Source organism: Cucumis sativus, chromosome 4, assembly GCF_000004075.3.
Source record: "Cucumis sativus cultivar 9930 chromosome 4, Cucumber_9930_V3, whole genome shotgun sequence".
NCBI classification, from domain to species: domain Eukaryota; kingdom Viridiplantae; phylum Streptophyta; class Magnoliopsida; order Cucurbitales; family Cucurbitaceae; genus Cucumis; species Cucumis sativus.
In genome coordinates, this window is record NC_026658.2 from 18,411,226 (window position 1) to 18,436,560 (window position 25,335).

Sequence of the window (25,335 nt, forward strand, 5' to 3'; positions counted from 1 at the left end):
AGGGAATTAGGGTTTTATATAGAGAAGAAATCCAATAACCTCTCACAAGGTTCCAACTTGTAACCTTTGGGACGCGTACGCAAAGAGATTGACAGAAAAGTTGGTGAAGTTATTGACTATTTTGAAATAATCTAAAAATTGTTGCATCTCGTGTAGTTCGAAATAGTGACTTGGAGGTTGATTGGGCGATTGGCAGGCTGACGCGTGTCGAGGTCTTCTTCATTTTATTACCAAAACGCCCTTGATATTTAATTTATAACGGGCTTAAGTTATTGTAATTAGAAATAATATTTAATCTTACTTTAAAATTATTCCAGTTCACCTTATTTTGTCAACTTTATCAATTAAGAAACTGTAAAGATTGTTTTATGTGTGTTTTGTCACAAACACTCCATAATTTCGAAATAGTTTGTAGAACAATTATCCTATATAAATGTATAAAGTGGGGAAAAATAACCAAACCTGAACGTTTATAATATACAACTTTTAATCTGAGACGTGATCTTCGAGATAAAATAAAGATTACGCCCGAAAAGAAAATTCTAACACTTTTCTTCACCACTCACTACATGCCAAAGTATGCATACATCATCAATAGATTAAGTAGTTTTAATTGAACAACATATAACTTTGTTATTGCCAACATGAATTGATTAATATTTACCAAATCCTGGAAGGATATGAACAATGCAGACGTAAGCCAATTACAATTAAAGTTAATGATAAATTAACTTCATTCCCTTGGAGTACTATATGCTATAAAACCAATCAAAACACAAAACATCATCTCTCTCTTCACCACCACCTCCATTATTATTGATACAAACTTCTCTCAACCCTTTTTACCATACCAAGTCATAACCATGACCCAAGACGGCCAAGTGGTGGTCGTCATGGTGCCACTGGCGGCACAGGGTCATCTCAATCAGCTCCTCCACCTCTCCCGCCTCATCTCGGCTCGCAACATCCCCGTCCACTACATCGGTGCCACCAACCACAACCGCCAAGCCAAGCTCCGCATCCATGGATGGGATCCATCGGCACTCGCCAACCTCCATTTCCACGACTTCTCCATCCCTCCTATTCCATGTCCTCCGCCCGACCCCGCGGCAGAGACCAAGTTCCCTGCCCACCTCATCCCTTCATTTCAAACCGCAGCGATCCACCTTCGGGGCCCTCTCGAAAATCTCTTACACTCCCTCTCTCCCCATGCAAGAAGAATCGTTGTGATTCATGATTCCCTAATGGCCTCAACCGTTGAAGATATTGACTCCATACCAAATGCTGAGTCTTACAATTTCCATAGTGTGTCAGCCTTTGCAATGGCAATTTATGAACTTGAACAAGAAGATCAACAAACAAAAGGCATGGAAACGTCCATAATAAAGGATCTTGATATTCCATCTCTTGATGGGTGTTTCACTCAAGAGTTTTGGGAGTTTGTGGAATTGCAATTTGGAGTTCCAAGAAAGTTCTCTGGGAATCTCTACAACACTTGCAAGACTATTGAAGAGCCATATTTAGAGATTCTTCAAAGAATCAACCATGAGACTAAGCATTGGGCTATTGGTCCATTTAATCCTTTGGAATTGAGCTCATCAAGCCACAATATTCACCCTTGCTTGGAGTGGTTGGATCAACAAGAGGCTAACTCTGTGGTCTATGTTTCCTTTGGGACTACCACCGCCTTGGAAGACGAGCAAATCGCTGAAATAGCACGTAAGGATGTACTTGAGAAATTAAACTACATTTTTAGTTGTATATATACTTCTGTTTTAATATAAATGTTGTTATTAATACAATTGCATTTTATTCTTTTCTTAACATCTAGATTTAGAGTTAAAAGATACTTGTATGGTATAACTATTTTTATTTGTGATCATAGATTTGAAATTTCATGTTTGTTTGGAAACCATTTGTTTTTTTATTTTTATTTTTAGCATGTATGTAAACAACCAAGTGAAAAAAATTGAAGACAGAAGTAGTATCGGTAAGGTTAATTTTGAATCGAAAACAAAAACAAAATAATTTCTAAGCCGGGCTTAATTATTTTGGTAGGTTTGTTATTAAACTAGAGTTGGTATTATGTATTCCTCGATCTTATCAAACCTTTATTTATGTTGATTAATTCTGTATGTAGAAGTACCTTCGTTCCTATCAATTTAGAATGTTGAATTTGTATTCTTATTTTTTGAATTCGGTTATTTCAATAATTTAGTTTTGGAGGTTTTAAAATATTACAACGTTTACTCTTCATATTTAAGTTATATTTAATCTTGAGGTTTCACAATATGACAACTTCACTCCTCCTATTTAAGTTATGCTTCAATGAAGTTGAGAGGTTTTAAGATTAATTTTTACCTCCCATTTGTCACTTAAATATTACCTTTTCGATTTTTTGTGTTAATCTCTATTAACTATTTAGAAAAATAATTTAAATTTAACGTGGTGAAACGACTTAATTAATTATAATTATTTTAAAATAACGTGAAGAGATCATATATTACAATTATGAACAAAACGGGAAAATCATGACAACCTCTTATCTCTCTTCTCCCTTTCCTTTATATTTTCATTATTATTACTGTTGTAGGTGGATTGGAAAGAAGTGAGCAGAAGTTCATATGGGTGTTAAGAGATGCAGACAAAGGAGATATCTTCAATGGAGAAGTTAGAAAATCTGAGCTACCAGAAGGCTTTGAAAAACGAGTGAAAACGGAAGGGAAAGGGCTGGTGGTCCGAGACTGGGCACCACAGTTAGCCATTCTAAGCCATGGTTCGACAGGAGGGTTCGTGAGTCATTGCGGGTGGAACTCGTGCATGGAGGCCATAACCATGGGGGTTCCAATGGTAGCGTGGCCGATGCACTCTGACCAGCCGAGAAATTCTGTGCTGATGACGGAGGTGCTCCGAGTCGGTTTGCTGATAAGGGAATGGAGTCAGCGAGATAAGCTTGTAATGGCAACAACAATTGAAAACGCAGTGAGAAAGCTTATGGCATCAGAGGAAGGTCATGGGATGAGGAAGACGGTGGAGGAGCTCGCCGTTGTCATGCGACAATCGGTGGAAGAGAATGGAGTGTCTCGAGAGGAGTTTGATTCTTTCATTTCTCATATTACAAGAGACGTTTAATAAAGGAAAATAGTTAAACTGACCTGTTTCAGACCTTTTCCTAGCAGTACTACAAAACTTCTATTACATGCTTTTAAATTTTATTGTTTTAAAATATAGCATTTTTAAACTTTTAAACTTTTTCTTTTCATAATAATTTTAAAATATATGTCATCATACATCTTTCACCATATAACTCTTTACTATTCTAGGTTGGAATCCAAATTTCTAGGTAAAACTATTACAGGTTGGAATCCATGATGTCATTTATTAAGACGCTGTTTTTTTTATAATTGATTTATATTTAATAAATTTAAAAAATAATTAAAAATTTAAAAAAAAAATCTCAACCCTACAAACTCCACCAAAGAGTGCTGAGTACTAAGCACAACTCAATTAGCATATAAATATATTAGTTACCACGAAACCTATTGTTTGAATCCTTTTATCCTCAATTCTACTTAGAAAAACTCTACAATAGAAATAAGATAAACAAATTAAAGAACCTAAGAGAAGAAGAGATATAATTTGGAGAATGGCAAAACAACAAAAAGTATGAGAATATCACCAAACAAACTATAAACCCTAAACAAAGAAGAAATGGCATAAAAGAGCATAAGAAACAACACAAAAACCAAAAACAACCCACTGAAAACTAGACTGAGGCCAACTAAAACATTCAAAAGGGGTACCAAAAGAATTGAAAAACCAAACACTAAATAACAAGCTTTCATGAGTTCCCAACATTGTTTTCAACTGAATTTGTGGAAACAATTTTCCAAAAACTCGAGACCACATGTTTTGATAAAAGGTGCAAATTTGTTGGGCAATGAGTAAGGAGGACGAGGAATCTCATTTGTCACGTTCTTGAAATAGCGAAAGTAGATCTAGATTCTTCAACCACTAAACTTTTACCAAACGGTGAACGTCGAGACTAGATATACACGATACTTTCCCATTTACCATAAGAAATGAAATTTGAGGCTAAAGAAAACTAATTTGTTATTCCAAAAATATATTAATTATCAAACATGATACTTGTAAAGCAATACGATAATTTTTCTTTACTAGGATGATTTTTTTCTTTCTAGGAATGCTGAATGAAAACAAATCGAGCTGCACATAAAAAGAAAAATTGCAGTCAGTTTGCAAAACGGGAAAGCTTTTATAATGTAATAATACAAAACCCTCAAAGACACCCAATGCTCAAGATCACTACATATTCTCATGATAAAACAAATAAATCATATCGCATTGAACATTTAGGACAGAGGTAGGTAAGAAGCTATTATCTATTTCTTTTTCCTTCCTTTCTTTTTGTCTCTTTTACTTCGAAGTTTTGGCCTTCCCCTCTGTTTTGCAACTTTCTTGAATAGCTTCTTTTTGGTAATTGGCAGGTTATGCTTCTTATCCTTTCCAAGCAACTGAGCTGTTACTGTTGCTGTCTGTGGCTTGTCAATTGGATCGATTTCGTCTTCCCGAGATACCTCACTTGTTGTCACAGTGACTTTGACATTTCCATTGTCATACGTTGTTGCCTCTACAAAGAATCAAAGGCATGTTTGGATCAAATATGATACTCACGTTTCTAGTCTAAGAAGCACATACACTTTAACTTAGCTAGCATGTCAAGACATTTGGACACTCTAATATCCATGAGATATGTATTGGACACTTGTTCATAAAATAGACGTGTTTTCAAACACTAGTTGCACAAAGTAAAAAATAGGACCAACTCGTTAGACACACATCAAACACTTGTTAAGTACAATAAATAGACACATTGACAAAAATAATCAAATGTGGTCCCTACGTTTTGAAAAATAAGTGCATCTACTCCCTCATGTTTTAAATTGACAATTTTATTTATAATCGGGAGTGTCCAGGCAAACTTGCACGTACCTCGACTAATCTCATAAAACCCTACAACATTTTGTTGTCAGGAAAATCTATAGGAAATTAGTTTCCAGGTAGGTAGCCACCATGGATTGAACCTTTGACTTCTTAGACATTTATCAATATTTTCCGAACAGTGGGAACTGGCCAAGACAGTGGCTTCAAGTTCTTACAACAACTCTTGAACAACAATCAAAGTCAATTAGAATTTAATCTAGTGTCCAATGAGAGAAACTTTTTCGAACACTATAGCCCCAATTTGTACCAATTATCTCCTACAGAGATGGTATACAGGTGGTTCAGATTCTGTAGATGGTAATTTAGAGTGGGAATGTGAAAATCGTATTCATATGCCCCGTTCTTTGAAAATGAATTATCTTGGTCAAGGGATTCCAAGGAGGATAATTTAAACGGTATTGATCTCCAAAAAAAATGTTCCTTAGACGGAGGTGCAGGCTTGTGAGAGAGGATAGGTTATGAGAGAAGAAACACACAAAAAATGTGTTTCTTTTCCTCAGTTTTGTTCTAGGAGATAGGCTATGGGGGTAGGAGAGAGAATAAAAGAGATGAAGATTAGGGAGAGAGAAAGCGGGAGGATGAAAATAGAGGAGAGAGAAAATAAAAAATAAGCTTTTGTTCCAACTTATCGGACCATTTCAGCATCTAATCAATTTTTCGTTTAAATTTAATTACAATGGCCAATTTAAAACATGGGTGCCGATTGTAACGAGCATGCATGCCCAAGACGTTGTTTGCCTATGACCGCATGCCCAAATACTCCAATTTACCTTGTCTTTATGTATTGTATTTAGTTTAGCTTGTTTGTTTCTTTTTTACGTAATAAACCTAAGGTGTGACGTTTCAGCTTTTTCATATGCAAGCCTACCAAAGCTGGAAATGTTCAAAATGTACTTTATGAGAGACATAGTAGTTGAATCCCCGACCAAGCCTTGTCGTGCTCTTTGCAATTAAAGTCTTCTTTTTGCAATTGACAGTCTTCAATGTTTTCTTATACGATGATTTCAATGAATTTTTTTCTCACACGTTTTATAGAACAATTTTCTCAAGAACGTGAAGGAAGGCATCATCATACCGCGAGTTTGACCACGATTTTCGGATTTTGACCGATTGACTTGTTGACCAAGTGCTGCACAATCGACTGTCTAGTGTTTGAAAAGATGCAATTGTGAAAATTGGTATCATAGCCAAGTTGGCTTATTGACGGTTAAGACACAAACACGTCCACGACGAAACAACCGGGCAAGGCCTATGCAGACCGACTAGTAGAGCTTGAAGAGCAGATACTCTACCTAGTTGAAGTTTCTGACTCCATTTGTTTCTTGGAGTCTCGACTTGAAGAAATTTCAGAGAAAGTCGATGTTATTGACGCGATGACCAATCGCCTCAACGGATTATCCATACAAAAGTTGTTGGCAACAGTCAACACTCTGGAGACAAAAGTGGTAAGAACTGGTAGCCATGAGCATGGGAACAGTTTGACGTGCTTTGTTACCCATACAGAAGAACGTGTTATTGAGCTAGATAGCTCTCAAAAGACGATGTTGGAAATGATACATGGCATGTCAGAGGACTTTCGAGCTACCCTCGATGTAGTTAGGAATGAAATCACAGAGGTAAACACGAAGGTGAACCTCACAGTGCGAGTAATGGAAAACCAAGCTCCAACTGGAGGAGCAATCCCAACTGGCAAAATAAAGATTCCCGAACCCAAGCCCTTCTGTGAGGCAAGGGATGTGAATGCCTTAAAGAATTTCATCTTTGATCTTGAGCAGTATTTCAAGGCTACAAGTACAGTTATAGAAGAGGCCAAAATGACGTTGGTGACCATGCATCTGTCTAAAGATGCAAAGTTATGGTCGAGGTCCTGATATGTTGACATTCAAGAAGAACGTTGCACAATAGACACCTGGGACACTCTAAGAAAGAACTCGACTCGCAGTTTTTTCTCGACAAGTTGAAATTATGGCTCGGCGAAAACTGCTTGAATTAAAACTTATTGCCAATATTAGGGAGTATGTGAAGCAATTTGTGGGACTGATGTTAGACATAAGTGATATGTCAGAAAAAAAACAGTCCTCTGTTTTGTCAAAGGACTGAAACAATGGGCAAAGACTAAGTTATACAAATAGAGGGTTCAAGACCTCACATCGACCTATGCAGTGGCCGAAGGTGAAATAAATAACTGTGAAATAACTCCTGGTATAACCAACATCTAACCACCCGAAACTACCCAAGATGATTATCCTATCCATTGATGACTTACCCTACTCATTAGTAACCATTTCCTTGCCTTTTTTTCCTCTACGAACATAATGATGTAAACTAGGGGGTCTATAAGTCACCTAAGAACCACAGACACATATACAACACAACACGGACATAGCAACACGTCATTCTTAAAAAATCTAGGACACAACATGACAAGGACACGTTTATTAAAATATTCATTTTTAAAAATATATCATTTTTAACAATATATCATTTTTATAGTAGAAGAAAATTCTTAGTAAATGAATTGATACATTTATATGCTTAAAAGACTTAGCTTGATGTATTCCACACTCAAAAGTTATTATTGTTGTCATATAAGTCTCTTTACAGGCTGCTCAACAAGTGTTCTATGCATGTCTAATGCATTTGTTACAATAATAAGTGTTCGATAGGTGTCCACCAAGTGCTGGAATGTCCAAGTGTCCGACACAAACACGTTAGCCAAACTAAAGTGTCCTTGCTTCTTAGCATGTCGTTGTATCCATATCGCATATTCATGACTCATATTTGTATCCATGTTTCTTAGCATCCAGAGGTTAATTATTGAAACATGTTTCAAGCTAATACAAATGAAGATTACTGTTTTTCTGAAAGAATGCATATCATTGTCAATGTAATCAACTTGCATACTTAATTTTTCATATATAACTGACTTTTAGCTTCTCTGTGAGCATAAATAATATCTGATTAGGTTCTTAAAGATGAATACTTCGTTTTTCCACTTGTACAAGAGAAAAAACTTGTAACTAACCATTGTGTGCCATTTTTATTAATTGAACATACTTGTATTTTAACCAAAGCTAGTAAGATGGCTAATCACATGCACTAAATATTTTAATGTGCAATGCAATCGTTAATAAAATTACCAGAAAGTGGTGCTAATGGTTCCTCTTCCTCATTCCCTTGATCATCATTCTGGTCATCAACCGCCCGGTCAGCTGGAAGAACACCACCATGCAGCACCAGATCCTTTTCTAATTTTCTCTGCAAGATTACGCGAAACTTTCAGAGAATGTGTCCCAGATGTTATGGAAAAAAAAGATAGATGCACCAAAGGTGGTTCCCTTCCTTGTTTCCTCTAATCAATAATATTTGACACAACTTATGCTATAAAAGTCTTCATAAAATACAACACATACAAGATGACTAATTTGTAGCATTTTATTTGAAGGATACATGATTTGTTTTAATGGAAACAAAAACTTACATTCAGAAAGAAAATGAAAGAATGCGCAAAGTGGCTTGAGTGAGATGGTAGGCGACATGGAGGTGTTGAGAGATAAAAGGGAGAGTTGTGGCAGGTTATTTGGTTCAGTGCTTAGTAATGAGCCTCAATGGCTAAGGCCTTTTGTAATTATCAGATAGGTAAGTGCAAATCTTCCAAATACAATGTGACCCCTGCAACTAAGGATTGAACAACTCACATAACCTTGGACAAACACAAGGTGGAAGAACAAATTGGCATCTGTAGGGCGAAATTTTCTATTCTATGGGAGAATGAACACAGGTTTTTAAGAATAGAGGGAGACCCACTAACTTGGTCTATAGGATTGGTTTTGGGGGTTATTAGGGTATTAAGGGCATAATAGTAATCAGTTAGAAAGTGGGTTATATTTATTAGCTATAATAATAATCAGTTAGGGAGTGAGTTTTATATTTGTTGGTTACAAACCCAGCTTCCCTGTAAGGCCATCTCCCTCATTGTTATCTCATCTGCAAAGTTTGCCCCAGCTCATCTAACCATTTTCTTTAGACTGTCACTTTTCCGAGAGGGTTTGGAAGGAAATATTCCTTTCCTTAGGATGGTACACAGCCCTCCCAAATGACACCATTGCCGCTCTCTCATATGCTCTCCCAAGACACCCCTTGACTAAACAAAAGCAACACATGTGGATGCATATGATTTGTGATTTCTTATGGACCACTTGGAAGGACAGAAACAACCGCCTCTTCAACGATAAGAGAAGCTCTTTTGATAGCTACTTTGACGTCATTATCTATCAGGCTGTAAGGTGGTGTAAAAGCACATCTTTCTCTAAATCATACACCTTTTCTTCCCTATTGACAAATTGGAGAGCTATTATGTTACTCAATTGGCTTCAACCTTGACCGTTTTTACAAAATTCATACATTGATGAAGTTTGTTTCTTATAAAAAAAATAGAGGGAGACGGGAATGGAGAAGATAGACAATACTTGGTATATGAGCTGTGGCTTAAGAGTTATCTCAATATAGGCTTGAGTGTGATCTCAAGAAAGGAGGGTCCAAGTACCTCGAATCACATGGTTTACCGTGTATTTCTATTATTTTTATATTCAATATATCCGGGTACTATCATAGTATTTATAAGGTAAATTTATAGTGTGTGTGAACAAAGGGAGTATAGTACTTCCATACTACTAGAAAAATTCCCGCACCTTTAGTTTACAGACAGCCTCATCTCCATAGCCCGAAGAAAATTAACGTTTCAAAAAATTAATAATGTGCTTGGCTCAGCAGTTCTGCTGGGAAATCAACAATCTACAGAGGGGAATTCTCTCATGCTCTATCCTAAGCTCATCGAATGCTAGTGGTATTATTCAAAGAAAACAACTCTCTTTTGTAGATTCCTCTTCCTATATAAACTCTAAATAGCTGTCTTCCAAAGGATAAAAGAGCTATCTATTTTTTCAGCAGTTGGTTCTCAAAATTAGAAAAGTTCTCCAAACCTTTTTTCGTGCTTCGATGCGCATCCGCCGCATAGCTTCCTCTTTTTGCTTCTCTGCTTCCTTCCTCCTTTTCTTCTTCCTCTTGTGAAATCCAGTTACATAGTCCCTAAGAAAACAGCAATTAACCACAGAAGGAAAATCGATAGTAATCGAAATCAAACAGAAGTCCAAATTAACCCATTAATGAAGAAAAACCTCAAGTCCTTCTCATTGAAAGAGACAGAAAGAGCTTTGTTCCTGAGAGCTCTCTTCTTTATATGTCGAGCATGAGGCTGTGCAAGCTCGCCTCCTTCTTCTCCGTCGTTCTTCACCATGGGAATAAACTCTCTTGAAAGAGAATAAACTCTCTTGAAAGAGAATAAACAAACTCGACTTCTACGACGCCGTTGAACAGAGAGCAAAAGACCCCGCCGCTCTAACCTCCAAAACTGAGACACAACGCCGTGAGTTCCGCACTCTACAAAGAAGACCCTCGCCTTGCGTTTTTAGCTCCAAATTCGGGCGCTACAAGGCTTGTTTAGGTCTTTTTTTCTTTTCTTTTTTTTTTGGTTTTGATGAAATAAATGTGAATCCTCTTTTAACGCTGAAAAAATTGGGGATCGTGAAAATAAACCAATTTTGAAGTGTTTATTTAAGACAAAATGATATACGAAGAAGTGAAAATTCTTTTATAAGAAAAATTGCTCAAGGAAAAATATAAAAAAGAAGATGGAAATGAAATACAAATATAAAATATTTTTTTAAAAATGACTTGTTTGTTGTTTTTATTTTGTTATAAAGTTCCACGAAAATATTTAAATATTTTGTTATATTTGCACGGTTACGTTTATTTTTGTAATTTAAAAAATATAATCAAAATTCATCGGCGTAATATTTAAAACTTTCACTTTACTTAGTAAATTGTTCATCATTTTACTGTCCATCACAGTTTTCTGGAATAATCTAGATAAGATACTATTCATTATATTTATTCTAAAATTTAATAAAGATTAATGGAAATATTGTTTTTGATGCATTTAAATTCAATGATTATTTTAAATTATATTTTTTAAAAATTAAACATAATATTATAGTCTCTGGTCATGAAAAATTATATAGGATGTGTGTGGATTAGAATTGAGTTACATTTTAATTTCAAATTAAATGAAAATAGAGGAATTATTTAAATTAAATACAATTTCGTAACATCAAATAAATTGGTATAATGGAAATGTCATATGAAATACATATTGTTTGTGTATAATACAATCGTAAATAGTTAGGATGTGAGAGAATATAGTAGCTAAATTAACATTTTTGTTAAAAGTAATTAATGTAATTTTAAATGAATTACGAGTAGAACTTTATATATATACTTCTAAGCTTTGATTAATAATTTAAGTGGATTATTTTACCCTTCAAATGAAAACCCTACCTCCTACTTTCAAACGCACGTTGCCTCCTCCCTCTAGTCTCCACGCTCACTGTTATGTTCACCAATCTCCGGCTTCCAGCTGACGCCACGGCGACGTTGAGTTTACGAAGACGGCGAGTACCCAGCTCTGACAATGAAAGCAGTTCGCGACAAAGGCCTTTCATCTCTGCATCTACTGTTTAAAAAAGAAATTCCAGAACGCCGTTTCACCTCTCCTTACAGCTACAATTTTCCGTTCTCAAACTGAACCACAACATTGATCGTTTTTTTGTCAGCATTACCGATTTCTGTTTGAGTTTTGGTGAGAAGTTTTCTTCCACTCTTAGTTCTTTGTTACATTTTTTGTTTAAGGAACAAATATTGTGTTGTTTGCTGAGTTTTACCAGTTAGAAACTTTCTTCCACTCTTTTGACTATCAATTATTGGTCGTTTGCTTGTTTTTGCTAGTGCAAAGCATTGCGAGATTATGCATCGTTTTAGCACTTGTACTTAATCGGGTTCAATTTTTTGTTTAGTTCTTCTTTTATTGATATTTGAAATATTTATTATAAGTTCTTGTTAGTTGCTTGATTGTTCCATTTCTTGCATTGTTTTCTCGCAATGTAATTTGAGAAGCAAGGGAATTAACTTTAAAAAACAGAGCATGAAAATAGAGTAGAATGAAAACAAGGTAATTTTGCCCCTCAGAAAGTCCTATGTATTTATAGAACTAGAATCCATCTTAAATTTCTATAGTCCTAATTATGTTGTCCTATTTTTGGCAATGCCCCTTCTTTAAAAATGCTTTCATAAGGTGAAAAATGGCTGCAAAGCTAAAGGAAGTATTTTGCTTGCTATAAAAAGTGGTTGAGTTTCATCCTTCCATTTTTGTTCCTATTTTATTTGTTCAATAGAATCGTTTGGATTATCGATGGTTTGGGTTATATTTATTTATTTATTTATGCCACTGTTAAATTGACCATGCTTTGAAACCTGAAATTTGTGGATTGTTTGCAGAGTTAGTGCTGGGTGGGACACAAACTTCAATTTTTTTCACAACATTTTGAGTTTTCCTGTTTGTTAGTCCGTTTCTTTTTAACTCATAAATCTTTGTATTAAATTCAGATCAAGATTATAGAAATGCTTTGTACACGAAAAACTGAAAGAGAGGCAATGAGTTGAAGGTTGAGTGATGTGTTTTCTTGGAGTTCGGACTCTTGTAGATTCACAAAATTACTGTAAAAAGGAAAAGGCTTTAATGAAAATTTTCTTTTTTGAAGTGACTGTTCTCATTTGTATGTTGCCAGTTGATTTTATTTATTTATTTAGTTGGTGTGTTGTCGTTGTAGGTGATGATGTCAAATGTGTTAAAACCTAGCAAAGTTTTTGACAACGTTCTTGATAGTTTAGCTTGGTGCTTAACAAACAGAAAGTTTATCTTCTCCAAAATTGTCTCCAAGAAGCACTACTTTTTTTCTTCTTCCTTTCTTAGTTTCTCTACTTCACCACCTTCCATGCTTTCAGCAATTCAAATGCTGAATAATGTAACCAAATGCGTTGCTTTTCTACAATCGTGTGCTGACCACCAGAATCTTAACAAAGGAAAACAGCTTCACTCCCTAATGATCACCTATGGTTTTTCTCCCTCACCTCCATCCATCACTAGCTTAATCAACATGTACTCCAAATGTGGTCAAATGGGGGAGGCCATTTTGGTTTTCTATGATCCGTGCCATGAGCGTAATGTGTTCGCATATAATGCTATAATTTCTGGGTTTGTCTCCAACGGTTTGGCTTCAAAAGGGTTTCAATTTTATAAGAAAATGAGGTTAGAGGGTGTAATGCCTGATAAATACACTTTTCCATGTGTAGTTAGAACTTGTTGTGAGGTTATGGAGGTGAAGAAGATTCATGGATGTTTGCTTAAAATGGGGTTGGAGTTGGATGTGTTTGTTGGTAGTGCTTTGGTTAATACTTATTTGAAGAATGGCTCGATGGAGGATGCACAAAAAGTGTTTGGAGAACTATCAATAAGAGATGTTGTACTTTGGAATGCAATGATCAACGGGTATGCCAAAATTGGTTGCCTTGACGAGGCACTGGAGGTTTTCAGAAGAATGCATGTAAAAGGGGTTGCACCTAGTAGGTTTACAATTACTGGCATTTTATCTGTTTTTGCTTCAAGGGGAGACTTAGACAATGGGAAAACAGTTCATGGGATTGTCATGAAAATGGGTTATGATTCAGGAGTTTCAGTTTCAAATGCATTAATTGATATGTATGGGAAATGCAAACATATTGGAGATGCGTTAATAATTTTTGAGATGATAAATGAGAAGGATATTTTCTCGTGGAACTCGATTATATCAGTTCATGAACAATGTGGTGATCATGATGGTACCTTGAGGCTTTTTGATAAGATGTTAGGTTCTGGGATTCTACCAGATTTGGTAACCATCACAACTGTGCTTCCAGCTTGCTCTCATTTGGCTGCGCTCATGCACGGTAGAGAAATTCATGGATACATGATCATTAATGGACTTGGAAAGGATGATGAAAATGGAGCTGTAGATAATTTACTTGTAAGTAATGCTGTTATGGATATGTATGCAAAATGCGGTAGTATGAACAATGCCCTCAAGATTTTTGATTCAATGAGCAAAAAGGACGTGGCATCATGGAATATCATGATTATGGGTTATGGTATGCATGGTTATGCTTTGGAGGCATTGGGTATGTTTTCTCAAATGTGTGAGGCTGAATTTAAGCCAAATGAAGTTACGCTTGTTGGAGTTCTATCAGCATGCAATCATGCAGGCTTTGTGTCTCATGGGCGTTTGTTTTTAGCTCAGATGGAATCTACATTTGGTGTTATTCCAACTATTGAGCATTATACGTGTGTAATTGATATGCTTGGTCGAGCTGGGCATTTAGAGGACGCGTATGAGATCGTGCAGAAAATGCCTATTCAAGCCAATCCCGTTGTTTGGAGGGCTTTATTGGGAGCATGTCGACTTCATGGGAATGCAGAGTTGGCAGAAATTGCAGCACGACAAGTACTGCAACTAGAACCAGAGCATTGTGGGAGTTATGTATTGATGTCCAATGTTTATGGAGTTATAGGTCGATACGAAGAGGTGTTGGAGGTTAGAAAAACGATGAAGGAACAAAATGTCAAGAAGACACCTGGTTGTAGTTGGATTGAACTCAAGGATGGGGTGCATGTTTTCCGTACTGGAGATAGGACACATTCAGAATTGAATGCATTGACTAATCAACTATGTGATATTGGATTCATTTTAGATGAAGTTTTGAATTTATATTGAGATATGGTAACATGTACGATTGCATTAACCTCTCTTTTTCCAAAGATTGACGAGTAACAAGCATCAAAACTTGTACATTGATGAACTTACTTCGTCTTTTTGACAAGAGCGATTGGTAATCAAGCGGCAAAACTGGGTAATTGTAATAACCTTTTTCTTTGAAATGTGAGTCATTGATTAATTGATGCCTTCAGACAAATATCTTTGATTGCCTATCTCCTTGGTATTCATTTTACAAAAGAATGGGAGAGAAGAAAAGGAAAAAAACCCTCTCTCATTTACTTACGTGTTATAATTTCTCTCGCTCCTTGCTTGGTCACTTCTACATTTTTCTTCAAAGTGCAAGTACGTTCTTTTCCATCTCCCTGACTCAATGAGATCTCTCCAGTGCAAAGTTTCTTAGTTGAGTACAGTTTATCTTCAAGGATATGAATGAGTCACTGACAGAACTGATGGTCAGAGGTGGTGCCTTTTTGTGGCTATTTGCATTCATCCTCTCTCAACTATGGCCTTGTTCATATTGCTACACTCTTGCTTTTCTTTAAAGTTCTTTTCTTGAATCTCTTGGAATTACGAGGAGATTTTATTTGCATTATGATTGAGATATGCAAAGAGCCATTGTCATTGCCATTGCTTAATGCCGATCTCAAGAAGCTTTAGGAGGTATCTAATCGATCATTGGATCTTTTTAGCAGAAGATCTGTTGTAAGCTTTCCTTCCTTCCATTCACTTCACTTTCCGAAGTACATGGCCTCAGTGGTTACATCTCTCTACAATTTCGTTTCTCATTGTTAATCCTGGCAACACTCCCATTACTCCACTAATGATTATGAAAAACAAATTCGTTGTTTTATTGACAATTAAAATCCTTATATGCACTAGTTTGGGTGATTGCTCTTTAGATCTTGTTTATTATAATTTGCGATATAAAATCTTTTTGCTAGGGTCTATTACAGTTCTTGACAAACATATGCATTAGTTTTTGTGAAGTACATGGCGCCACTTGAATACTCCAACTTTGTAGATAAGTGGTTGCATCACTGAAATAAGAGAATAATTGGTACTAACGTTTCTCTCCTCTGCAATTGTAGGCTTGAAATGGTTTTATGAGATTTGAACAGGCATCAAGAATACAGGCAAGAAGTGGGAGTTGATAAAGGTTATTATCCTATTAGTATTTCTGATATATTTAATGATGATGTTCAATGTTTAAGTAATCAAAATGTTTTGATGCTCAATTAATTTATCAAGAAAGCATTGGGGAGAGTTGGGGATGTTGTAGGATTATTATTATTTGGTGTTTGTTGCAACTGTTCGTCTGTTCCTTTTAAATTATATCATTTTACGAATTTGTTATTATTACTTGTCTGTGTGAATTGAATTCTTTTTTCCTGGAATACTAAAAAATGTTATAGACCACTATAGCGGGGTCTTGTGGTCATTGAGACTAAGAGAAAAAAGAAAAAAAATAAAGGGCTTATAGCTTAGTAGAATTGCAAGTTTACTCGAGATTTCTATCACAAATTCCCTTAGTAACCAAATGCATTAGGATCAAGCGGATGTCCCATAAGATTACTGGAGGTATACATTGTTACATAATATTAAATTCAGATGGTTGGTTGTAATAATGAAAAGGTATTAGACGTTTGTACAGCTCATTTATCTCAGTTGCTTATAAAAAAATTTAAAATAAAATTGTTACGACTTTGTTCTGTAGTTCTTGTAGATTCGTTACGTGATGAAGGCCCTTGGACATGTAATATTCATTTGATTGTTCAATGAATAGAAATCTATGGAGAACATGTTTATGTTACTTTGATTATTATTTTGAATCTTTCTAAAGCTAGTCTATAAACAAGAGTTATATATATGCGACTGTGACCATCTTTTCAGATCAGATTCCAGTGACAATTTGTTACGCATTGTACCCTGCGATCTTCGAGTCTTTAGTCCTTGATCGTCTTTAGCCTTCACAAGCTCCTTGTAGCTTAAATACATCATTTTTCTATCATCATGGAGCTCTCTTTTCAAACATCTCGAAGAGGGCACTATTACAGTTTAAGAAGGTATGTTTCCACTCATTCTTATGTCGAAACCTGTTAATCACATGATTATTACAATAATTATTTTATAGTCTTATTGTCACATATTTGTATCATTCATCCATCAAAACTGTTTGTTGTTTCTTTTTTTTTTTTTTGAAGGATAGAGTCTCGCTATTATTAATATTGAATAATAGGGAGACAAATCTTAATGTACATGAGGGTTATACAAAAAGTAATAAAGGGGAGGGGGATTAGCAGGCACACCCGAGCATCTCAATTAGGTTGATACCCCCCCTCACTACATCCAAAAAACGAAAATAAAACCCTTATACGAGGTTTATAATCTCATTACAAGGTAAAACTGTCTGTCCATTGTTTCTTTTAATAGATTTTGTTTCTTTGCAATTGTATTCATGAGAGATTTGTTTTCGATTATGAGATTTCTATTAGCAGATGAAGCAAATTGTTAAGGAAGGATTTTCATTTTATTCCGGTGCTTGTGTTGTTTTGTTTATTTGATCTTGTTTTTTTTAGTCACTTTTATGGTTCTTCAATCTTGTTCATTCTTCTTCAACCTCAATTGATTATATTTTCTGACATTAGAAGTAATTATAACAGAATTTATAATTGTTTCCAACTTTTTTTTTCAGTACATGGAGGTGGAAAAGTTCTAACTTCATACCTCTTTGTTGCTAAAAACATATTATATGCTAGTTGAGTTATGTTTTTTAAACCGTTCTTAACTATTAAAAAAATTAATTTATTCTCAACTTTATAGGATGTATTATTTTAAACAAAAATAATCTTTTTTGAATTTTTTTATAACTACAACTTAAAAGTGGAGAGATTTTAACGCAAGACCTCTTATTCTCGGAAACATACCGATGCCAGCTTAAGCTAAGTTGTGTTGGCAAATCAAACAATTTTCTAAAGTATCAAATCTTCATCTTTCATTAGATTTTGCTGAAAAGACATCAATGCATTAAATATAGCACAATTATTTTGTAAATAGCAAAATTAATAAATAAAAAAACAATTCTAAAATATGTAAAAATATAAAAGGGAAAAAATAAAAACAAAAGATTTCAAGGGAGTTGAAATTTGAAATATAAAGAAATTAATATACATATTAGAGATTTAAAATAATATATAATTTAAATATTAAAAAATAAAATTTCAAAATTAAAATCAAATATAAATATTGGAAAAATTATATATGTAAATAAAAAATTAATAAAAAAATATTACAAATATAGAAAATGAAACAAATTCTTCAAGAAAAAATTACTTTTGGTTGTTTTTCAAATTTGGTGTATTTTTTAGGAATGTTTCTATAATTTTAGAAGCAAGAAAGAAAAACATTTATCAAACAAGCTTGCTTCTTATAAAAAGAAAAATAATAACTGGAAACAAAAAAAAATCATAAACGTTATCAAATAAACTTGTTTTCTAAACGGCTGCATGGTGTCTAAGAGATATACCACTCTAAATTACATGTTTGTAATACCATATTTAGATATTAAAAAAACGAAAAAAACCCCAAATTAATGAATTAGTGCATTTGACCCTATTTCTTTCTGATGAACTGATGTGAGTATTCATATTTTGATGGAGAAGCTCGTGAGATCAATGTTTATAGGAAGGAGCAGATTCAAGCAAGATTATAGGTATTGAGTTTGAATTTTTTTTAGAAAAGAATACAAGTTTTGCTATTATTAATATTAAAGCTTGAAGTACATGAGAGATATACAAAAAAGCAATAGGGAAGGAAGGATCAGCAGAAGTTAGAATTAGGATTGTTGATGGCAAATCAAGGAAAGGATATTCATTTGTTTCACAATGCTTCGATGTAAGATTTGTAATTTTAGGGAAAGAGATAACTCACCAAAGAACGTAGAGCTTGTACATTGGTGTGGTATTTGCCACAAATAATTTAATGTTTAACTTAGTGAAATAGTGCTGCTAAGAACTTTGAAGTAGGGAAGGAATTCATGAGAAGTATTTATTGTAGAGTTGACTTAGGGCTCTGGACCTGGATTGGGATGATCCTTGGTTCCTCTCAGATTAGAAATGCATTTGGCATGTCTTGTTTGGCAAAAAGCTAACCTTGACCTCGACAAATGTCAAGCAATTTGCACGTAGCTTGAATCCCACTATTTCATAGTGTCACACCCTGCATCGGGTGTCACAATCGTAGTCTTTCAAGTTTCGGACAGACGATTGTGCGGCACTTGTTCGAACTCGAGCAACAAGTCAGTCGTCAGAATTCGAAAGTCACGGACATACTCAGTGTATGATGTAATCTTTTTTCGCGTTCTTAAGAAAATTGTGTATAAAACATGAGAAAGAAAGAAATACATTGAAATTGACATTATAATATATAATGAAGACTGTCAGTTACAAAAAAAAAAATTGCTTGCAAAGAGTGCGACAATGCTTGAGCGGGGATTCAACTACTCTACCTCTTTTATAATACATTTTGAACATTTTCAGCTCTGGTACGCTTGCATATGAAAATGTCGAAACATCGCACCCAAGCTTTATGACTTAAAAAGGAAAGCAGCTAGCTAAACTAAATACATGACATAAAGATAAGATAAATTTGGGGTATTTGGGCAAACAACATCTTGGACAAGTATGATCGTGACATTCTCCCTCAATTAAACAGTTGACGTCCCCGTCGACTGGCAAAACTGGAATTCTTTGATCTTTTGCTTCCACGCTTCAAGGCTTCGATACGTCTCCAACTTGTTTCTTCCATGGAGAGGTTCTTCCACTTTCACTAGGAATTTATGTATCCTCATCGTGGGTCTTATACCTTTCCTCACTATCTCAACAAGGACTTCTTCCACTCCTGCTAGTCCCTCGTATCTTCTCACAAGGTGATGGTCTTTCTATCTTTGGAACCGAGTATGTTCAGGTCACAGTTTAACAAGTACTTGATCTCCCACATGAAAGTCTAGGGGGTGACACTTCTTATCTGCCCATTTTTCAGCTGCTTCGAGGTTTTCTCTAGATCAATCTGAGCGATGTCTTCTTGGTAATGTTGCGAGCCTGAAGACTCTTTATGGTACGTAAATGAATGTTCTCTGAAATAGTGTCTTTAGGACTTGAACAAACCATTTTTCAGCTGCTTCGAGGTTTTCTCTAGATTGATCTTAGCGATGTCTTCTTGGTAATGTTGCGAGCCTGAAGACTTTTTATGGTACGTAAATGAATGTTCTCTGAAATAGTGCCTATGGGACTTGAACAAAGGGCCTAACCCTTTTTATGACATGAGAGAGGTTTCTGTTTATTGGTAGGACCATAAAAAGGTTGTCTATTAGAGGAGCACTGATATTTAAGGATTAGAGGTAATTTAGAGGTAAAACGGTAATTTGATCCAGCTTGTGTTACGAACACTCGTGAAGGACTAACTATTATTGGTCTTTATTCGTGGACACATAAATACATCTATAGTGAGAAAAGTTCAGTTGTGAGTCTTTAGTGGAGTGTAGTCACAGTCAACGAATATTGATCAATGTGGTTAATGAATTTGGTCAATTAATCTCATATCGTTGTAGCTTCTGATTTGTAGGTCTATTAGGTCTCATTGCTAGCTTGTAAAGGGTAATGAGATTTATTTATATTAGTTGTAATTTAATGTTCAAAATTACTACGAGAATTAGTTTAAGTGATATATTATAATATAAAGTTTATCAAAATTTATTTTATAAGTTGTATATGATTCAAGATTAATTTATGAGAGATAAAATATTTGAATGAGTTAAAATGTTAATTTAAGGGGAGTTTGCAAACAAAAAAAAAATGATAATAGAATTCATGTCACTTACATTTTTAAAATTGCAAATAGCAAATTTAAAAGCAGATTACCGTTATATTTGCCAAATTTACAACATGCAAAAAATAGATGTTGTAGCTATTTTTTTTATTATCTAAATGCAATTTCTCATAATTTAATGTGAATTTGATTCATATTAAAATTATTGATTACGAGAGAAACTTATAATTGAATTTTATTCGAATTTAATTGATTGATTAATAGATTAATAGTTAATTAATTAGTTGATTTGAAATTTTTATTAATTTAATATTTTTAAAATTAATAGAATTTCATGATTCTCTCATACTCCCTTTTCTATTTGAAGAAGAAAATATAGTTATAAATATCTAGAAGAAAACAATTTTCTTTAATTAATTAATCAAGAAAAAAAATGTTTTTACTTTTTGTAAAAAAAAATAGTTTCTCTCTAAACATTTTTTTTATCCCACTTACTTTCTCCAAATTAATCTCAATTTGGAGATTTACTTTGTAAATTGAGAAACATAAACAAATAAGTTTTTCTTTCTCTAATCTATAATTAGAAAGTATGCTTAGTTTTTAAGTTTTAATAAGAAAATTAGTTTCTTAATTATTTTTGTCGAACTAGTATTTTAGCATTCTCAAATTAATTTGAGGAATGATTCTATAAAATATTCCTCTACTAGCTCATATGGAATAAACTTAGAATAAAATGTTGAAATGAGTTGAATTGTTCCTTTTAGATAAGGAGAGAGAAACCGATAAGTATGTGTGATATAGCAATTGATTATCGAATTAAAAATAGAGCTTTATGTTTAAATGGGATTTAAATATTAAAGATATGAATACAAATTCATACTCAAAAGCTCGAAAATGATGGATATAGTCAAAGTTGTAAAAAATCAAATAGTTGACTTTTGACTTTGAAAAGTCAAACTTTGACCGACAATATATTCAAATATGATTTAAATTTTGAGAAAATGAATGTGGATTTATGCTCGAAAAGATAGACAAATAGTAAAAAGTCAAAATGTTGATTAAGGCTAAACTTTGACTTTTGACCAAATGACTATTTTGCCCTTTGACCAAAGTTAGTGGGAAAATCCAACATTTTGTTGGATAATTCTACTAACTCTAGTGGCTAAGTGTTGTGTTTTGATGAAGATAGAAAATCTACTAGATACTTTGAGTTGTTGGTCTTTAGTATTGCATAGACATGCAATTTTGCATGAAAAATCCTTATAAATAGGACCTTTGAACTCATTTGATGGGTTGGCTATTGAATTTGAACTCACACCAAATTGATTTTTTTTCTTATTTACTTTTTTAAAAAAAAGAAAGGAAATTTACCAAGTCCATTTCTTTTTCCATCTATTTCTCTCTCTGTTCTTTCATCCGACGGGTCCCACAACCCAGTTCTGAGTCTAGAGGATAATAAGTCAACCTTAGTGGTTGTTCGAAAAAAAAACGAAGCTTCAAATGTAAGTATTCTAAAACTTTATTTTTTCGGTTTATGGTTTACTAGTTAATTAAGAGTAATTAGGGTGGAATTTTGATTCAATTGTTCCCATGGAACCTTATCCTCTACCTCGACCGGGGATTGACTGTTGATACACGATCCAAGCCATTAATTTTTTTTCTATTCGTTATTATCTTATTACCAAATCAACGCGGCTAGTTAACAGGATGACTCCACTTTTATGAATCATTAAATCCTAGAAATTCTTGTTCTGATGTATCATGTAAATTCGTTGAAATGAAAAAATCAAATAATTCTTTGTGGTGGAACAAAATATCTCTCATTTCCCCCTCGAAAATTTTTTTTGGGGGGGTTTCTAAAGGAATATTGTTATGTTGCCTCGAACGGTGCGCTAATTCTCTGAATCCCGTACCAACGGGTATCATGCCTCCTAGAACAACGTTCTCTTTCAAACCTCTCAACCAATCGATACGACCTCGGAGGGCGGCTTTTGCTAAAACTCGAGCAGTTTCTTGAAAACTTGCTTCCGATATGAAACTTTGAGTATTTAGAGATGCTTTCGTTATTCCCAATAATACGGCTCGGTAACAGATCGCTTCTTCCAAAGCACGCCCTGTTTGTTCCGCTCTTTTTTCGTTGTGCTTGACTTAGTTTCATCATAATGAAGGATATAGTGAAAGAATAAAAATAATAATAAAGAAGTATTATTATTATATATGGTTATAAATGGCCAAGATTTTGTGCAAATAAGGAACTTATTGAGAAAAGATAATGAGAATAAAAATATGTGTATATATTGTTATTGTGTATATATATATAATACCGATATATACATATAACCTACAAGAAAAATTAAAAATGAAGGTGAAAAGAAAATAATAATGATAAATATTAAGTAGCATTGAAATTCTTAAATTGAAGAGAAAAACTGAAAAAGAAAGGGTTATTCATATTTAAATTGATTTTGGTTGCATGCGTTTGAAAAGTCCTTTTGTTGAAGATTTAAATGACAGATTTTTTCCATTAATGTTAAATTGTTCTCGACCTCAATTTTGGGTAAAGTTAATTTGGAAGAATTTTTGGATGAAAGCCAACTTTTAATTTTATTGATTAAAATATTGAATTTTTCTTTTATGATTAAGATTGAATTAATTGGAGATTTTTTACTGTGAGCAAATGAATATATTTAGTTAATATCTCACGTAAGAGATTCTACTACTAGACATTTGAAAATAGATTAAAGAGCTTGCATGTATTTTTCATTATACATTGATGTAGCAAAGTGCATAATTGATATAGATAGCTACCATACATGACTGATATGTTATGACTGATATGTTATGACAGATATGTTATGACTGATATATTATGACTGATATGATTGAGATATGTTATGATTAAGATGACTATATTATGATGCATGTTATATTAATCACGTGATAGAGATGTTATGGTTGATATTCATGTCATGTTATGATGTTATGTTATTTTACATGTTATAGATTGTGATTCTCTGTTAACTTTGTCTATTAGGGTCGTACCCATATGGGTGTCCCTCGAGATGATTTAGTGATCCGACGGGGTTACTTACAATCTGATTCTCTTAGGTGTTCCTTTAGGTCGTTGAAGACCAGTTTCTCTTAGGTGTTCCTTCGAGTCACCGTAGACCAGTTTCTCGTTGGTGTTCCATTGAGTCGTCGAAGTCCAGTTTCTCTTTGGTGTTCCTTCAAATTCATTGAAGACTAGATGTGTTCCTACGGGTTCACTAGATAACGTGTGTTCGAGTGGACGATAGTTATAGGGTACTTCATCACGAAACCCTAATGAAAAATTAACAGACACCTAGTGGGACAAGTAGTGGGTCCCTTATTGAGTATGTGTTTATACTCTATTATCTATTTCAGGCAAAGGTAAAGATAGAGGAAAAATGAGCGACAAAAATTCAGGCAAAGGTAAAGATAGAGAAAATGAGTGACAGAAAGGATCCTTGACATGCCATATGGGAACATAGTTTTGCTTCAACTTTTCATTATTTATTTTCATGGTTTTGAATTTAAATATTTTTATTATCTTTAAAATTGTAGAACTATCTGCGCAATATGTTTTCATGCTATTTTTAATGAAAATTTAGTTTTTCTCTTTTCTTGAAATTGTCAAAATTATCATTTATCTTTTAAGGTAATAACCTATCTTAGTATAAAGAGTTGAGTCATTACAATGTCCAAGAAAGAGTACTCTTTCAGAATTAGGAGCCTTATCATGCCTTATCATGGGCAGAGAATTGCAAGGCCCATGTGTTCTTTCTTTTAGAGAAATGTATCTCGATTTTTATTAAGATGTCTATTTCCATCCAAGAAGCTAGGACGTCGAGCAAACCAAGATGCTTATATAGGGCCTTCAAAGAAATAGCTAAAAAAAAATATTGTTAATAATAATAAAGAGTTAACATTTTGGTAAAGGATCTTGGGTGAAAAAAAAAATAGTAAGTTGGAAAAAAATTAGTTTAGAATAAATAAAACAAAAAGGAAAAATATAACATTTTTGTAAAAAAAAAAAACAAATGATCTAGCTATCTAAACAAAAAAGAAAAGTTAATAATTATTGAATTAAAAAAATATTTGGCTTTTCTTTTTTTATAAAAAATAATAAATAAAGAAAAAAATCTTGGATACATATGTTATTTGGTTTTTAAAAAAACAAAAGAAAAAATAAATAATTAAAAGAAATGGACATTTTTAAAAATAGCAAAATAAATCAAAATATTTACAAGGTATAGCAAAATTTTAGATTCTATCACTATAGTATACCAATGACTATCAGTGATAGAATTTGCTATAAGTTGTAAATATTTTGTAAAATCTACTTGTTTTAAAAATTCTCCTACCAAATAAATATAGCTAAATAGAAAAGAAATATTTAAAAATCAAACAAAAACTTTTAAAATTTAAACTTAAATTAAGAAATAGTTATGGAAAAGTGAGAGAAGAAAAAAAACAAATAACACATTTTCAAATATAGTAAAATAAACTAAAATATTTATAAATACAAAATTTTGGATCATATCCAAGGTAGAAACTGATAAATTTTTATCACTACTTAACTGATAGAAACATATCAATGTTTATCGATGTCTATTTTTAATAGAATATAAATTTTTGTTATATTTTGTCAAAAAAAATTTGACCATTCTCTAAAATAAAAACAATTAAAAAAAATATTTAACATATATATATATGAACTATTAATAAATAAAAGAAAAAATAAATTAAGAAATATGAAAAA

At 33.5% G+C, this 25,335-nt stretch overlaps 3 protein-coding genes across 11 annotated transcripts; 2 read left to right on the plus strand and 1 right to left on the minus strand.

Moving 5' to 3' along the window:
• The first annotated feature begins 811 nt into the window (after positions 1-811).
• LOC101210715 (zeatin O-glucosyltransferase) lies at positions 812-3,184 on the plus strand. Its single transcript, XM_004150566.3, has 2 exons — positions 812-1,719; positions 2,594-3,184. The coding sequence occupies exons 1-2, from the start codon at positions 864-866 to the stop codon at positions 3,130-3,132; spliced, it is 1,395 nt and encodes a 464-aa protein (XP_004150614.1). The 5' UTR covers positions 812-863; the 3' UTR covers positions 3,133-3,184.
• Positions 3,185-4,158: 974 nt separating this feature from the next.
• On the minus strand, positions 4,159-10,558 carry LOC101209969 (ribosomal RNA-processing protein 17). Of its 2 annotated transcripts, none has more exons than XM_031884927.1 (4): positions 10,203-10,554; positions 10,008-10,113; positions 8,166-8,283; positions 4,159-4,651 (listed from the first exon to the last, which is right to left on the minus strand). In XM_031884927.1, exons 1-4 carry the CDS (start codon positions 10,319-10,321, stop codon positions 4,404-4,406), a joined length of 591 nt encoding a protein of 196 aa, XP_031740787.1. In that variant the 5' UTR covers positions 10,322-10,554; the 3' UTR covers positions 4,159-4,403. The 2 variants fall into 2 exon arrangements, with proteins under 2 accessions (XP_031740787.1, XP_031740788.1); XM_031884928.1 differs by lacking the exon at positions 4,159-4,651 and adding an exon at positions 7,581-7,886 and having other exon boundaries at positions 10,203-10,558.
• An 839-nt stretch (positions 10,559-11,397) lies between these two features.
• On the plus strand, positions 11,398-24,203 carry LOC101210471 (pentatricopeptide repeat-containing protein At3g14730). Of its 8 annotated transcripts, none has more exons than XM_031884517.1 (5): positions 11,398-11,722; positions 12,750-14,862; positions 15,818-15,885; positions 16,620-16,792; positions 23,661-24,203. In XM_031884517.1, exon 2 carries the CDS (start codon positions 12,753-12,755, stop codon positions 14,724-14,726), a length of 1,974 nt encoding a protein of 657 aa, XP_031740377.1. In that variant the 5' UTR covers positions 11,398-11,722; positions 12,750-12,752; the 3' UTR covers positions 14,727-14,862; positions 15,818-15,885; positions 16,620-16,792; positions 23,661-24,203. The 8 variants fall into 8 exon arrangements, 6 of the variants coding, with proteins under 6 accessions (XP_031740377.1, XP_031740379.1, XP_031740380.1 ...); XM_031884519.1 differs by having other exon boundaries at positions 23,958-24,203; XM_031884520.1 differs by lacking the exon at positions 23,661-24,203 and adding an exon at positions 18,389-20,484.
• Positions 24,204-25,335: the final 1,132 nt, after the last annotated feature.

Excerpts from the sequence above, each read along its gene's own strand:
- LOC101210715 (XM_004150566.3), top strand. The coding sequence starts at position 864 with ATGACCCAAGACGGCCAAGTGGTGGTCGTCATGGTGCCACTGGCGGCA. Across the intron at positions 1,720-2,593 it reads GCAAATCGCTGAAATAGCAC|GTGGATTGGAAAGAAGTGAG; the intron begins GTAAGGATGTAC and ends TTACTGTTGTAG.
- LOC101209969 (XM_031884927.1), bottom strand. The coding sequence starts at position 10,321 with ATGGTGAAGAACGACGGAGAAGAAGGAGGCGAGCTTGCACAGCCTCAT. Across the intron at positions 8,284-10,007 it reads GCATCGAAGCACGAAAAAAG|AGAAAATTAGAAAAGGATCT; the intron begins GTTTGGAGAACT and ends GTAATCTTGCAG. Across the intron at positions 4,652-8,165 it reads ACCATTAGCACCACTTTCTG|AGGCAACAACGTATGACAAT; the intron begins GTAATTTTATTA and ends GATTCTTTGTAG.
- LOC101210471 (XM_031884517.1), top strand. The coding sequence starts at position 12,753 with ATGATGTCAAATGTGTTAAAACCTAGCAAAGTTTTTGACAACGTTCTT.